General features: G+C 29.9%; 3 protein-coding genes and 2 long non-coding RNA genes across 5 annotated transcripts; 3 read left to right on the top strand and 2 right to left on the bottom strand.

The window, feature by feature from the left end:
- Positions 1-206: 206 nt before the first annotated feature.
- Vha13 (V-type proton ATPase subunit Vha13) lies at positions 207-3,876 on the top strand. Its single transcript, XM_075289931.1, has 3 exons — positions 207-415; positions 659-759; positions 3,193-3,876. Exons 1-3 carry the CDS (start codon positions 334-336, stop codon positions 3,364-3,366), a joined length of 357 nt encoding a protein of 118 aa, XP_075146046.1. The 5' UTR covers positions 207-333; the 3' UTR covers positions 3,367-3,876.
- Positions 3,877-6,402: 2,526 nt separating this feature from the next.
- On the bottom strand, positions 6,403-7,212 carry Aptx (aprataxin). Its single transcript, XM_075289927.1, is given in 4 exon segments — positions 6,403-6,599; positions 6,670-6,823; positions 6,825-6,896; positions 6,961-7,212. Coding segments are annotated over 4 exon segments (546 nt in total). The 5' UTR covers positions 7,123-7,212; the 3' UTR covers positions 6,403-6,441.
- Positions 7,213-8,006: 794 nt separating this feature from the next.
- Positions 8,007-8,636, top strand: LOC142220667 (uncharacterized). Its single transcript, XR_012717904.1, has 2 exons — positions 8,007-8,365; positions 8,423-8,636. It is a non-coding gene; the product is annotated as an uncharacterized LOC142220667 (long non-coding RNA).
- A 735-nt stretch (positions 8,637-9,371) lies between these two features.
- Positions 9,372-12,611, bottom strand: LOC142220668 (uncharacterized). The gene is made up of 2 exons (XR_012717905.1): positions 12,328-12,611; positions 9,372-10,123 (listed from the first exon to the last, which is right to left on the bottom strand). It is a non-coding gene; the product is annotated as an uncharacterized LOC142220668 (long non-coding RNA).
- Positions 9,455-10,167, top strand: Sys1 (Sys1 golgi trafficking protein). The gene is made up of 3 exons (XM_075289928.1): positions 9,455-9,619; positions 9,687-9,808; positions 9,871-10,167. The coding sequence occupies exons 1-3, from the start codon at positions 9,455-9,457 to the stop codon at positions 10,064-10,066; spliced, it is 483 nt and encodes a 160-aa protein (XP_075146043.1). The 3' UTR covers positions 10,067-10,167.
- Positions 12,612-12,693: the final 82 nt, after the last annotated feature.

The following is a 12,693-nucleotide window of genomic DNA, read 5'->3' as shown; positions in this document are numbered from 1 at the left end:
TTTAAAATTATCCTCTGGTGGTATGTATTTTTCAATCAAAAAACAATTCAATATACTCGTTGTTTCTCACATTTATTGAAATAAATTCTCTCTCGAGATGCATCTTGTGTGTACTTAAAAATGTACACAAATCTCCCGTCTCTGATCCACACACTGGCATATCGATGTCATATGACTTTTTTTCATTTTTTCACATTCCACCATCCACTTCCACTAGAGCAGATACACTTCGTCACTTGTATTTATCTACTTGTCTTGTGAACAGTGCAATTTTTTTTGGAATTTTTTATTTCCACTCCTGTGTAGAAGTGTAATTGCACAAAAAACAATAAAATGACTAGCCAGACCCAAGGTATCCAACAATTGTTGGCCGCAGAAAAGAAGGCTGCCGAAAAAGTTGCAGAAGCCAGAAAACGTATGTAAAACGAACAAAAAAATTCCCTAATTGTGACCCTACACGCCAATAAGAACCAAAGGAGAAGTTCCAATAAGAAGAAAAAAACGTAGTCAAGTTGTGTGCTAGTAGTACATGATGTACAAAAAGAGAGTAACTATGTATTGGTGTATTGAAGTGTTGGGTCACATGATAAGCTTGTGATGTGAAAATAAAAAAAGAGGTTTTGTTACATTAAAACCATAATTTTTTATAAATTTCTAGGCAAGGCAAGAAGATTGAAGCAAGCCAAGGATGAAGCTACCGAAGAAATTGAGAAATATCGTCAAGAAAGGGAACGCCAATTCAAGGAATTCGAAGCCAAGGTAATAAAAAAAACAACATCGCATAACAGTGTGCTTGTGTAGAAAAATGCCAGTTAATATGATTGTGAGGGTGGTGTTTTTGGCTGATGTTACCACACCATACCCCCTTTCTCCCAATAGTGTAGAGATTTTTCTTTTGATGAATGATATGGATTATATCAAACGTTCAACCAAAGTTAAGAATTCACATGTTACCACAGGTGTCATTGGCCAGTCGAAAGAATAATTGAGATATAAATTTTCCAAAAAAAAAAATATTTAGGGTTTATCCGACATTTATATACGTGGATAATGTATATTACTTTAGAATGAATAGCATTCAACGTAATGGGTTCTTGTAGGATTTTTGGTCATTTGCGAGCATTGAGTCAACCTTTCGATCTTTTAGAAGTTCCTATATAATCACGATGAAGAATTTCCGTTTGTATACTGAATTGTTTGGGAATATAACAAATATATCAATTACCTACACATATTTGCCTTAACATAGGGAACTTCCCGTATATCCAAGAATATATTGTCGTCTCATTAGTAAGGATTTTTTGGCCGAGTCCAAGGGGAATGTCTCACATATTTGGTACAACATTTTTGGAAAAGTATTGCAAAACTGAATTATATAGAATTATGGTCACTTCATCAAAAGCTACTTTTCGGTTTCAAGGCTGACAATGTAACCATTTTGGCGATATTCCAACCCTCTAAAACTATAAAAAGATGAGCCTCTAAAGAAACTTATCGTCAATGTTTACAAATTAAACCCCCTATAGAATATTATTTTAACGCATCGACCAGTCTTAAAAGTTACTTATTGTGTTTTCTAAAATAATCACAGGTTAATCACCCTTCTGATAGTAATTACTGTACTTCAAGAGACCTGTAAATTGCACCGTGGATATGCATCTAAAATGTTGCGCTGGTAACCATTCATATTTAGATATTTGACATTAGACGACACTTTTCCCAAGGAGTAGAAAGAAGATCCCTGTCCCTTGAGCTAGCATTCATATATAAGAGAGAAGATCCCCATTTGTGGTATCACAATGGAATTATTAGTCTCAGTGCTTCTATAAACTACAGACAGCCACTCTACGGTATTTAATCTAAGCCACTTTTCCAGTATTCGTTATCCACTGCGGGGTATCATTGTAGGTTGTAGCAGAGAGAATAAAAAGACAAGAGGACGAAACTGTGAGACGAAACTGCGTCGGTAGATGGCAGTCATGAGGAAAATTTCTCTAATATCATGCAGTTTTTGTCGGAGCTTCTCTCAAATATCATACAGTTTGCGTCGGCGTCACCCAGTTCAGTTCTCTGCCGGCTTTACGAAATTTAAGAAAAAAAGGTTTAGAACCTATTTGTAGTAACAAGTGCTCTTTTTTATAAATCTTTTCATTCTATTAATTTTTTTGGCAGACAATTTGAAATTATAACTGCCGATACCTTAATAAAAAATTTATCAAAACAGCGCTTCGACCGCAACGTCGGTTATACCAAAGCTGCAGACATTGTGCGACATCTATACGGTTGACATTTGTTGTTTTTGTAGAAAAGAAATTTTCGCTCTCTTGTTAATTTAATACTCTCTGGTTGTAGGGGAATCATCATTGCCATATCTGGACAATTTTAGACCCTCTAGCTAAAATATAGTAACAACACACAATAATTTTTTTTTTCTGTTTCAATCACGAAAATAATTGATCCAATACATTTTTTAATTGAATTGTCTTCAATTACAGAAATGATAGTATCAATTAAAATAATATTAATTATTAATATTAATTTATACTATTAAGTTTTGTGATTGATTTTTGTTTCAATTAAAAAATTTGTTGAATCAATTAAATTTTTAGTTTAATATTTTATATTTTTATGAATATTATTAAGACTAATTGGAAAAATGTTCGTGAAATATTTTTTCTGTGAATGTACAGTGGAAAATCTTAAATAGGTTTTCAAATTCTGGGAAAGCTAAATTTTTTCTTGAGGGGCCTATGTCCTCCCCACAGAGGCCATTCTACGCTTACAGGAATCATTGTTGTAGGGGAATACTGTTTACCAAAAGTCTGGCAGTTTTTTTATATAACATCATTTTTCGGTTGATAAATTAAAAATAAGCGATGGGGCTGGGTTGGATTCCACCCGGGAAAAATCAAGCAGGAAAATATCACCAAAAAACTTGACTTACTCCCAGAGACAAAAACAGTTTATTAGAAATCCGGACAACATAAACAGTAATGAAAAAAGCTACGTAATAAGACCCTTTCTTCAAACTGCTACAATAACAAAAATATGCACCTAACTACTTCGCAATAAAATAGTAATATTTGTTGTTTTGACTCTTGCCAATTTTTTAATCCTTAACCACAAAACGAATTTTTATATTATGCATTTCTTCATGCCACTAATTTCTTTCCCCATTTCTTTTTCACACAGCACATGGGCTCCCGTGAAGGTGTAGCTGCCAAAATCGATGCTGACACTCGTGTCAAATTGGCCGATATGGAACGTGCTATTGGCTCTCGCAAGGAGCCTGTCATTCAAGAAATTTTGCAATATGTTTACAATATTACCCCTGAAATTCACAAGAACTACCATCACAAGAAGTAAATACAATAAAGACCACCATCACTCTATGCACATGCAGTAAATACCGCCAATAAAACTGCTGTAGCTTTTGTGTTGTTTTCTTGCTTTGGAAGGATGAATAGCAATAGCTCACATAAAGTATAATGTCGATTGTTTGACATATATAAATTAAAATGTATATTATGTGTTTCTTATATTTTCCATAGAATTTTTGTTTTGTTCACATTTGTATTTCGTGTCTGAAGGGTAGAGACATAATAAAGTAATGGGAAAAATACTTATAAAGTTAAATTTAAAATAAAATTGCTATGATAGAAATTCCATATACGCATAAACATAGATATATATGAAGCTACAAATCTAAAACAAAATTTGGCTTTTAAGTTTAAGAAAAGACCCTCCACATGTTCTTCATCCCCAATTATATTACAAATGTGTATATTTTTTTCGTTAGTTCAATTAATATTTTAAAATGATCGTATTATTGTTGTTGTTGTCTAAAATAATAATAAACTAATAGAAACTGTAAAATCTGTAAGGGTTTTTAATATCGTGCACTCGAAATAAGCTCCGGGTTAGGTACCACGGTTGCCACTCGTGCCCAAACTAATCTACCAAAATTTGAAGAAAATTTTACCAAAAATCTATCAAATTTAAAAAATCTTATTTTGAAGATGTTGATCAAAATTTTGTGACTACTATTTTTTTTTTTGTTAAAATTTTATTTCTGTTGAAAATGTCAACATTTTATTCCTATAGGAAAGTTTTGCAAAATTTTATTTCTTTAGAAAATTTTATTTCTATAGAAAATTTGGCAAAATTTTATTTCTATAGAAAATTTTATTTCTATAGAAAATTTTGTCAAAATTTTATTTCTATAGATTTTTTTTTTAAATTTTATTTCTTTAGAAATTTTTTGCAATATCTTATTTCTAAAGAAAATTTCGTCAAAATTTCATTTCTAAAATTTTGTCAAAATTTTCTATATATATGAAAAATTTTGTCAAAATTTTATTTCTATAAAAATTTTGTCAAAATTTTATTTCTATAGAAAATTTTGTCAAAATTTTATTTCTATAGAAAATTTTGTCAAAATTTTATTTCTATAGAAAATATTGTCAAAATTTTATTTCTTTAGAAATTTTTTGCAATATCTTATTTCTACAGAAAATTTCGTCAAAATTTTATTTCTAAAATTTTAATATAAAAAATTTTGTCAAAATTTTACTTCTATAAAAATTTTGTCAAAATTTTATGTCTATAGAAAATTTTGTGAAAAATTGTTTCTATAGAAAATTTTGTCAAAATTGTATTTCTAAAGAAAATTTTGTCAAAATTGTATTTCTAAAGAAAATTTTGTCAAAATTTTATTTCTATAGAAAATTTTGTCAAAATTTTACTTCTATAGAATATTTTGTCAAAATTTTATTTCTATAGAAAATATTGTCAAAATTTTATTTCTATAGAAAATTTTGTCAAAATTTTATTTCTATAGAAAATTTTGTTAATATTGTATTTCTTTAGAAAATTTTGTTAAAATTTTATTTCTATAGAAAATTTTGTTAAAATTTTATTTCTATAGAAAATTTTGTGAAAATTTTGTTTCTATAGAAAATTTTGTCAAAATTATATTTCTAAAGAAAATTTTGTCAAAATTTTATTTCCATAGAAAATTTTGTCAAAATTGTATTTCTAAAGAAATATTTGTCAAAATTTTATTTCTATAGAAAATTTTGTCAACATTTTATTTCTATAGAAAATATTGTCAAAATTTTATTTCTTTAGAAATTTTTTGCAATATCTTATTTCTACAGAAAATTTCGTCAAAATTTTATTTCTAAAATTTTGTCAAAATTTTCTATATATAAAAAATTTTGTCAAAATTTTACTTCTATAAAAATGTTGTCAAAATTTTATGTCTATAAAAAATTTTGTGAAAAATTTTTTCTATAGAAAATTTTGTCAAAATTGTATTTCTAAAGAAAATTTTGTCAAAATTGTATTTCTAAAGAAAATTTTGTCAAAATTTTATTTCTATAGAAAATTTTGTCAAAATTTTACTTCTATAGAATATATTGTCAAAATTTTATTTCTATAGAAAATATTGTCAAAATTTTATTTCTATAGAAAATTTTGTCAAAATTTTATTTCTATAGAAAATTTTGTTAATATTGTATTTCTTTAGAAAATTTTGTTAAAATTTTATTTCTATAGAAAATTTTGTTAAAATTTTATTTGTATAGAAAATTTTGTGAAAATTTTGTTTCTATAGAAAATTTTGTCAAAATTATATTTCTAAAGAAAATTTTGTCAAAATTTTATTTCTATAGAAAATTTTGTCAAAATTGTATTTCTAAAGAAATATTTGTCAAAATTTTATTTCTATAGAAAATTTTGTCAACATTTTATTTCTATAAAAATTTTGTCAAAATTTTATTTCTATAAAAATTTTGTCAAAATTTTATTTCTATAGAAAATGTCAAAATTTTATTTTTATAGAAAATTTTGTCAAAATTTTATTTCTGTAGAAAATTTTGTCAAAATTTTATTTCTGTAGAAAATTGTAAAATCTATCAAAACATCAAAAATTCTACCAATTTACCATTTTTGGTAGAATTCTACCAACTGTGGCAACCGCGTTAGGTTCTGTTTTTGTTTTGTAATTCTATTCGGAAATGGTATCACGCTTTTGGAATACTACAATTCTTTGGAACCCTGCTGTGTAGATTAATTTCGTAGGGATGGTTTAGAGTATATTATAGTGACTCTCTCTGAATATAGCTCTTTATTTATTCATTTATTATTTTATTACAATTTTAAAAAGCAAAAGGACCAATTTATTAAATAGTTACTTTTATTAATTTTCCTAAAATTGTCTTAATATTTATTTTGAATGTTCCAATAGAATACTACAATTCTTTGGAACCCTACTGTGTAGATTAATTTCGTATGGATGGTTTAGAGTATATTATAGTGACTCTCTCTGAATATAGCTCTTTATTTATTCATTTATTATTTTATTACAATTTTAAAAAGCAAAAGGACCAATTTATTAAATAGTTACTTTTATTAATTTTCCTAAAATTGTCTTAATATTTATTTTGAATGTTCCAATAGATGTTGTTTTAGTGTGGGTATGTTTTTAGCTATAAATACACATTGATTGCACTTTAAATCCATATTACTTAATTCTTTTATAAGGGCACTATCCAGTCTCTTCACCTCATTTGTTTTCTTCAATTGGTCCATTAAATCTATAAATGATCAAATAATATTCAACATATGGATTATAAAACAAAAAGTAAAAACTCCAACATATCTTACCTTCATAGGGTAAAAATAATTTTGTATTAAAACTATTCCAATGTTTTTTTGTTTTTAAACATTCAGAAATAAAATCCGTTGAAATAACATGCAGGTGTAAGCGATGCATACTAGGCTGATTGTGAAAGCCTATCTTAAAATGTTCTTTTTTTTTGTCCTTTAACTTCAATTACGTTCAAAGCCAATAAATGCATTTCTTCCAAGAGCGGTATGTGTTGTCTATTTAGCTGTAAACAGATAATGTTGTTTTTATAAGCAAAAGCCAACACATTATTAATAGTTTCAACTAACATTAAATATTGAGTGTATTTCTTCTAAAGGTAAAACGAGATAATGATGTTTAGCTTTTGGATACTTGTCATTGATGACCACAGCCAAGTTGGATGATATAATATGGAATTTTGAATTTTTCAAAGTTTGAACTAGGCCATTAGCCCAGGAATTCGATGACATATTACTTAATTTTATAGTTGTTATTATAAACAAATGTTTGCGCTAAACTTATTTTAGACGGGTGTTTTTGCTATCACTTTCCAGTGAATACCAAAAATAAACATGGATCATTTCTACTTTATGCGTCGTCCAGTATAAGTTTTTCTATGAAAGAGAAGAATTTTACAATATGGTCAATTGAGTTACTACAAAAAGTAGATAAATTTAGTACGAAGGCAATAAGAGTCCCTTCAAACTATTAGAACAAGTGCATTTTAAGATAGTTGTGAAATAATCATTGTGGTCAAGTAAAATACGATTGTTTAGATATTAATTAGTTTGAATAAAAATTTATATATTATTCCTGGTATAAGATTTACACGAATAAGAACAAATTGAACATAATGCCTTAAAAAAGAATTATGCTGATTTATAAGTTGCAATTCTGCTGATGATCTAGCGTCTATCAGTGTTTTTTCTTGATGGAGGCAGCTTGTCTATGATCACTTTCATCCATTTGGAAAGTCAAAAATTATTCACCAATCCTTAACAATTTTAAGCTTTATATCTATGTTTTCACCACTTCGTTATCGATTTTATTTAAATAAATTATAATAAGCTAGTTGCGCTTGGGGTTTCACAAAATATAAAATGGTTCTTCTAAGAATAGTGATGGCAATATACTTTCATGTATGTTACATATTATACTTTTCGATATGCTTCCCCCATCACAGTGGGCGATTGTTGTAGTGTCATTTACGAGTCTGTGGTAGCGATGAGGATGAAAAGGAATTTTGAAATGCTGGGTGGGGATATTTTACTCCTAATAAATTCAAATAGTTCAATTAAGCCATGTGTTTAAAAAAAATCCCAACTTATAACATCAACGGTAGGTTAGGTTAGGTTAGGTGGCAGCCCGATGTATCAGGCTCACTTAGACTATTCAGTCCATTGTGATACCACATTGGTGAACTTCTCTCTTATCACTGAGTGCTGCCCGATTCCATGTTAAGCTCAATGACAAGGCCCTGCCAGCATTTCAAAGTTCCATTTCAACCTCATCGTTACCACAGACTCGTAAATGTCACTTCAACCATCATGAAAAGGTACATCAAAAAGTACATGCAAGTAATTTGCCATCCCTACTGTTAAAAAAGCCATTTTTTTGTGAAACGCCAAGCGCAACCAGCTTGTTATATTTTAATTAAATAAAAACGAAAATAAAGTTCTGAAAACATAGATTATACGCTTAAAATTGTGAAAGGTATATTGGTGAACAATTTGGTGATTTTCCAAATGGAATAAATTGATTGTTTTTCAGATATTTTACAGACACGCTGCCTCCATGGAATAAAAACACTGGTTGATAGACGCAGCAACATGTAACTCGCTACTTGTAACTCAACATCATCATTAATGCCAAAAATTATGTTAAATGTAATGTGATAGTGGTATAAACGTTATATTTTTAAGAATTTGTAAATGTTTAATCAAATTAATAAATATCTAAACAAACGTGTTTTACTCGACCACAATGATTCTTTTACAACTATCTTAAAATGCACTTTTTCTGATTGTTTGGAGGGTCCCTTATTGGCGTCGTTCTAAATTGATCTATAAAGGCACCTAATAATTGCACTCATGCGAAACATTTTTGTAGTAACTTGGCGTGGTACAACTTCTCAATAGTGACGGCGCTTTTCCGACGAGTTTTTGATGTCGTATATGATTGTTTTCGACGTAGTGGGGATTCTCAAAAGAGTCCCCAAATTCAAAAAATGTTGGCAGGGGGACCTCCTTTTATAGCCGTGTCCGAACGGCGTTCCACATTGCATTGAAACCACTTATAGAAGCTTTTAAACCCTCAGAAATATCACCAGAATTACTGAGGTGGGATAATCCACCGCTGAAAAACTTTTTGGTGTTCGGTCGAAGCAGGAATCGAACCCACTACCTTGTATATGCAAGTTGTCAAAAATTTGATGGAAAATCCATGACATTGATTGTGAAGTTATTTATTTTGATAGTAGTTGATTCAAACAAACATAGAAACTAATAATAACCGCTAAGTCAAGCTAATTGCCGACTGAAAACAGCAGAATAAATTGATTGGTTATATTCGTACACTACCTATCCATCTCTTCTGCTGCTTGTTGGCTTAGTTTTTGTTGTGTGAACGTCCTTGTGATTTTGTTGTTGTCGTTGAAAAAACAGCTGTTCTTCGTGATAACCAATTACTCTGAATGAAAAGTATGTTTACGTGCGTCATCTGTTGTTAGAAGCCCCAAATTTCTCGAGTATATTTACAGTTTAATGTAAATATCATAGAAAAATAGTCTAAACGAATTAAAATATGAAGTCAGGGTCATTTCGAAATACACAATGGGATCCAATATTGTTGATCTCTCAAATAATTTCATTGCAATTCTGCATCTATTTCACACTAGGTCTTCTGGTATGTATTGCAAATTTAGTGGCTGGGGACAATTATCGCCTGGATAACATTTTCGAATATCACGTAAGCACTAAACAAAGCTTGAATTGAAAAAAAAAACAAAAATAATTTCATTCATTGTGTAATTTAGGAAATTCATGTTTCTGATCTAGGAGGACGTCTGATCATTTGTGCATTCGTCACAAATTCCTTTGTGGCATCTTTAGCCCTATGGTGTATTGTTCGGAGGGCGAAATTGTGCTTAGATTTTAGGTAAGAAGAGATTTTTTTTATAAACATAAATTTTTCATTAACAATTGTATGTTTCGTTTCAGTTGTACATTTCATTTCTTCCACCTATTGATTTGTTGGTGGTACAATAGTGAGTTCCCATCAAATATGTCTTGGTGGCTATTGAATGCAACCACGGCTACAATAATGTGTATAGGAGGAGAGTTTTTATGTTTAAAGTCTGAACTGAAAGAGATTCCTGTAGGTTATTCAGCTTTAAATCAAAAATCTGATGTATAAAAGCATGTCCGATGTAGAAACCTATTAGGATTAGTTTTATTTGTTTATTTAAGATATCTGTAAAGAAAATCAATATATTTTATGTACTAAAGCTTAGTAAATGTATGTATTTATTACAACTAAAACTGGGTCAATATTAGACTTTTAAGCTAATTTAACCCTGGAACGTCATCCTTCGTCATTTTGACTACGATCTATTTAAAGGCGCCTTAATTTACATCATGAGGCAAAACGAGAACCAAAATTTGGTTTAAATTTTTATTCAGTTAATTTTTAATTAATATTTAAAAAAAATCAAATCTTTGTATCAGAATAATTTAAATTTGTCATTTTTCAATCGTCCAAAATACAGCTTATATCGAAATTAAAATTAAACTTCGTCATTTTGACGAAGGATGACTGTCTAGGGTTAGGAGAACGGGATACTTATTTAATTGTTATTCATTTTCTTAATACTCTGCCCTATATTACTATCAAAAAAATTAGAAATTTTAGGAATTTGCGGAATTAAGATTCAAAAAATGGAAATTGAAATGTGCATTTTAAATTTGGATACAGTGAGCAGCAAAATTCATGGTACTAAAGGCGTCTCTTAAACAACCCCGCATTTCAATCAGACTCAAAAAATGTTTCTTCACATCGAGGTATCAACAAGCTAAGCCGTTGCTATAGGATAGTGCACGTGCAGCTGGCTTTTGGTTCACATATAAGGTCTATCAAATAACAATTGCGACAACAAATATCTCAATATCATTTGCAAGCCATAAATCCATAGGAGGTACTATGGTGTAATATTTCCTATTCCCTCCTCATATACAGAGAGTCGTGTGTTCTATCTTAGACTCACAGTAAACAATAATTTTTTGTGGGGGCTTCTAAGGTCCTTAGCCAAGTCTTCATTAGAGTGTGAGTTACCTCGTTGCAAGATTAGACGCTTACCGAAAAGGTCACGTGACATTCGCTATGCGGCAAGCTATACTCCACTCATCGCAGAGTTTCTCGATCTAACAACTTGTCAGCTTTTTGTCGACAATCGGTAGCAAATGGCAACTGCATTCGGTTTAAAAACTACACAGAAAAAAATTGTTGTCCTCACCCTGCCAGCATTTCAAAGTTCCATTTCAACCTCATCGTTACCACAGACTCGTAAATGTCACTTCAACCATCATGAAAAGGTACATCAAAAAGTACATACATGTATTTTGCCATCACTACTTTTACAAAAGCCATTTTATTTTTTGTGAAACGCCAAGCGCAACCAGCTTGTTATATTTTAATTAAATTAAAACGAAAATAAAGTTCTGAAAACAGATTATACGCTTAAAATTGTGAAAGGTATATTGGTGAACAATTTGGTGATTTTCCAAATGGAATAAAGTGATTGTTTTTCAGATATTTTACAGACACGCTGCCTCCATGGAATAAAAACACTGGTTGATAGACGCAGCAACATCTAACTCGCTACTTGTAACTCAACATCATCATTAATGCCAAAAATTATGTTAAATGTAATGTGATAGTGGTATAAATTTTATATTTTTAAGAATTTGTAAATGTTTAATCAAATTAATAAATATCTAAACAAACGTGTTTTACTCGACCACAATGATTCTTTTACAACTATCTTAAAATGCACTTTTTCTGATTGTTTGGAGGGTCCCTTATTGGCGTCGTTCTAAATTGATCTATAAAGGCACCTAATAATTGCACTCATGCGAAACATTTTTGTAGTAACTTGGCGTGGTACAACTTCTCAATAGTGACGGCGCTTTTCCGACGAGTTTTTGATGTCGTATATGATTGTTTTCGACGTAGTGGGGATTCTCAAAAGAGTCCCCAAATTCAAAAAATGTTGGCAGGGCAGTTACGAAATTAATCGACTGTCGGATTGTTTTTAATCAATCTTTTATGTTGGCCAAAATCGAGAAATCGACATTAAAAAGTCGACCTTGAAGGGGATAGTATGCCTTTTTTTACTGACAGCTCATAATAAAATCGAAACATCAAATGTAGATTTTTCAATAATTTCAAAAATTTTAAAAAGCCAAATACCCATCAGTTCCTAATTTTCAAAGGCGACTTTTTTCGATTTGGAAGTATACTTTTGAAAATTGGACATATCCTTCGCATGAGAGATACGTACTGGACTGGCAATTTTATATGAACTGGCGTCAACAACCTTCGTTATACACACTAGTATTTCATAAAGTTCGGATTGAATTTGTAAAAACAAATATAGATGGAAACACAGTGGTACTGACCTTTCGATATTAAAAAATATATATGAAATCTCGTGTGTAGTAACATAGTGTAAACGCGATATTAGACGAGCACTGTAGTGTAAAGAACCCTTTATGTCTCGAGAAGCCTTTATATTGACATATAAAGTTTTGGCATTTTCCAACTATACATTTCGAAATTTCTTAACATTCAAAATTTTTTATAAATATAAAAATAAAAATTATTTAACAATTTTTTTTTTTCGGCACAGCTACAAAATTAGCCACTATAAACCAGGGACCATCACATTATGAGTGCACTCCTCGCTGTCAAGTAGAAAGAGATAAAACGAGAGCGAAAGAAAACGGAGAGAGATAACACATATCCACGTTTGACACATAAGCAAA

This window comes from Haematobia irritans, chromosome 1 (assembly GCF_050003625.1).
Source record: "Haematobia irritans isolate KBUSLIRL chromosome 1, ASM5000362v1, whole genome shotgun sequence".
In the NCBI taxonomy this organism is placed as follows: domain Eukaryota; kingdom Metazoa; phylum Arthropoda; class Insecta; order Diptera; family Muscidae; genus Haematobia; species Haematobia irritans.
Note: the sequence above shows the minus strand (reverse complement) of the source record. Positions and strands in the feature narration are given on the sequence as shown.

What these genes read in the sequence shown, in the direction of transcription:
- Sys1 (XM_075289928.1), top strand. Translation starts at nt 9,455, where the DNA reads ATGAAGTCAGGGTCATTTCGAAATACACAATGGGATCCAATATTGTTG. An exon ending in ATAACATTTTCGAATATCAC is followed by an intron (nt 9,620 to 9,686) that starts GTAAGCACTAAA and finishes TGTGTAATTTAG; the next exon opens with GAAATTCATGTTTCTGATCT. An exon ending in AAATTGTGCTTAGATTTTAG is followed by an intron (nt 9,809 to 9,870) that starts GTAAGAAGAGAT and finishes GTTTCGTTTCAG; the next exon opens with TTGTACATTTCATTTCTTCC.
- Vha13 (XM_075289931.1), top strand. Translation starts at nt 334, where the DNA reads ATGACTAGCCAGACCCAAGGTATCCAACAATTGTTGGCCGCAGAAAAG. An exon ending in AGTTGCAGAAGCCAGAAAAC is followed by an intron (nt 416 to 658) that starts GTATGTAAAACG and finishes ATAAATTTCTAG; the next exon opens with GCAAGGCAAGAAGATTGAAG. An exon ending in TCAAGGAATTCGAAGCCAAG is followed by an intron (nt 760 to 3,192) that starts GTAATAAAAAAA and finishes TTTTTCACACAG; the next exon opens with CACATGGGCTCCCGTGAAGG.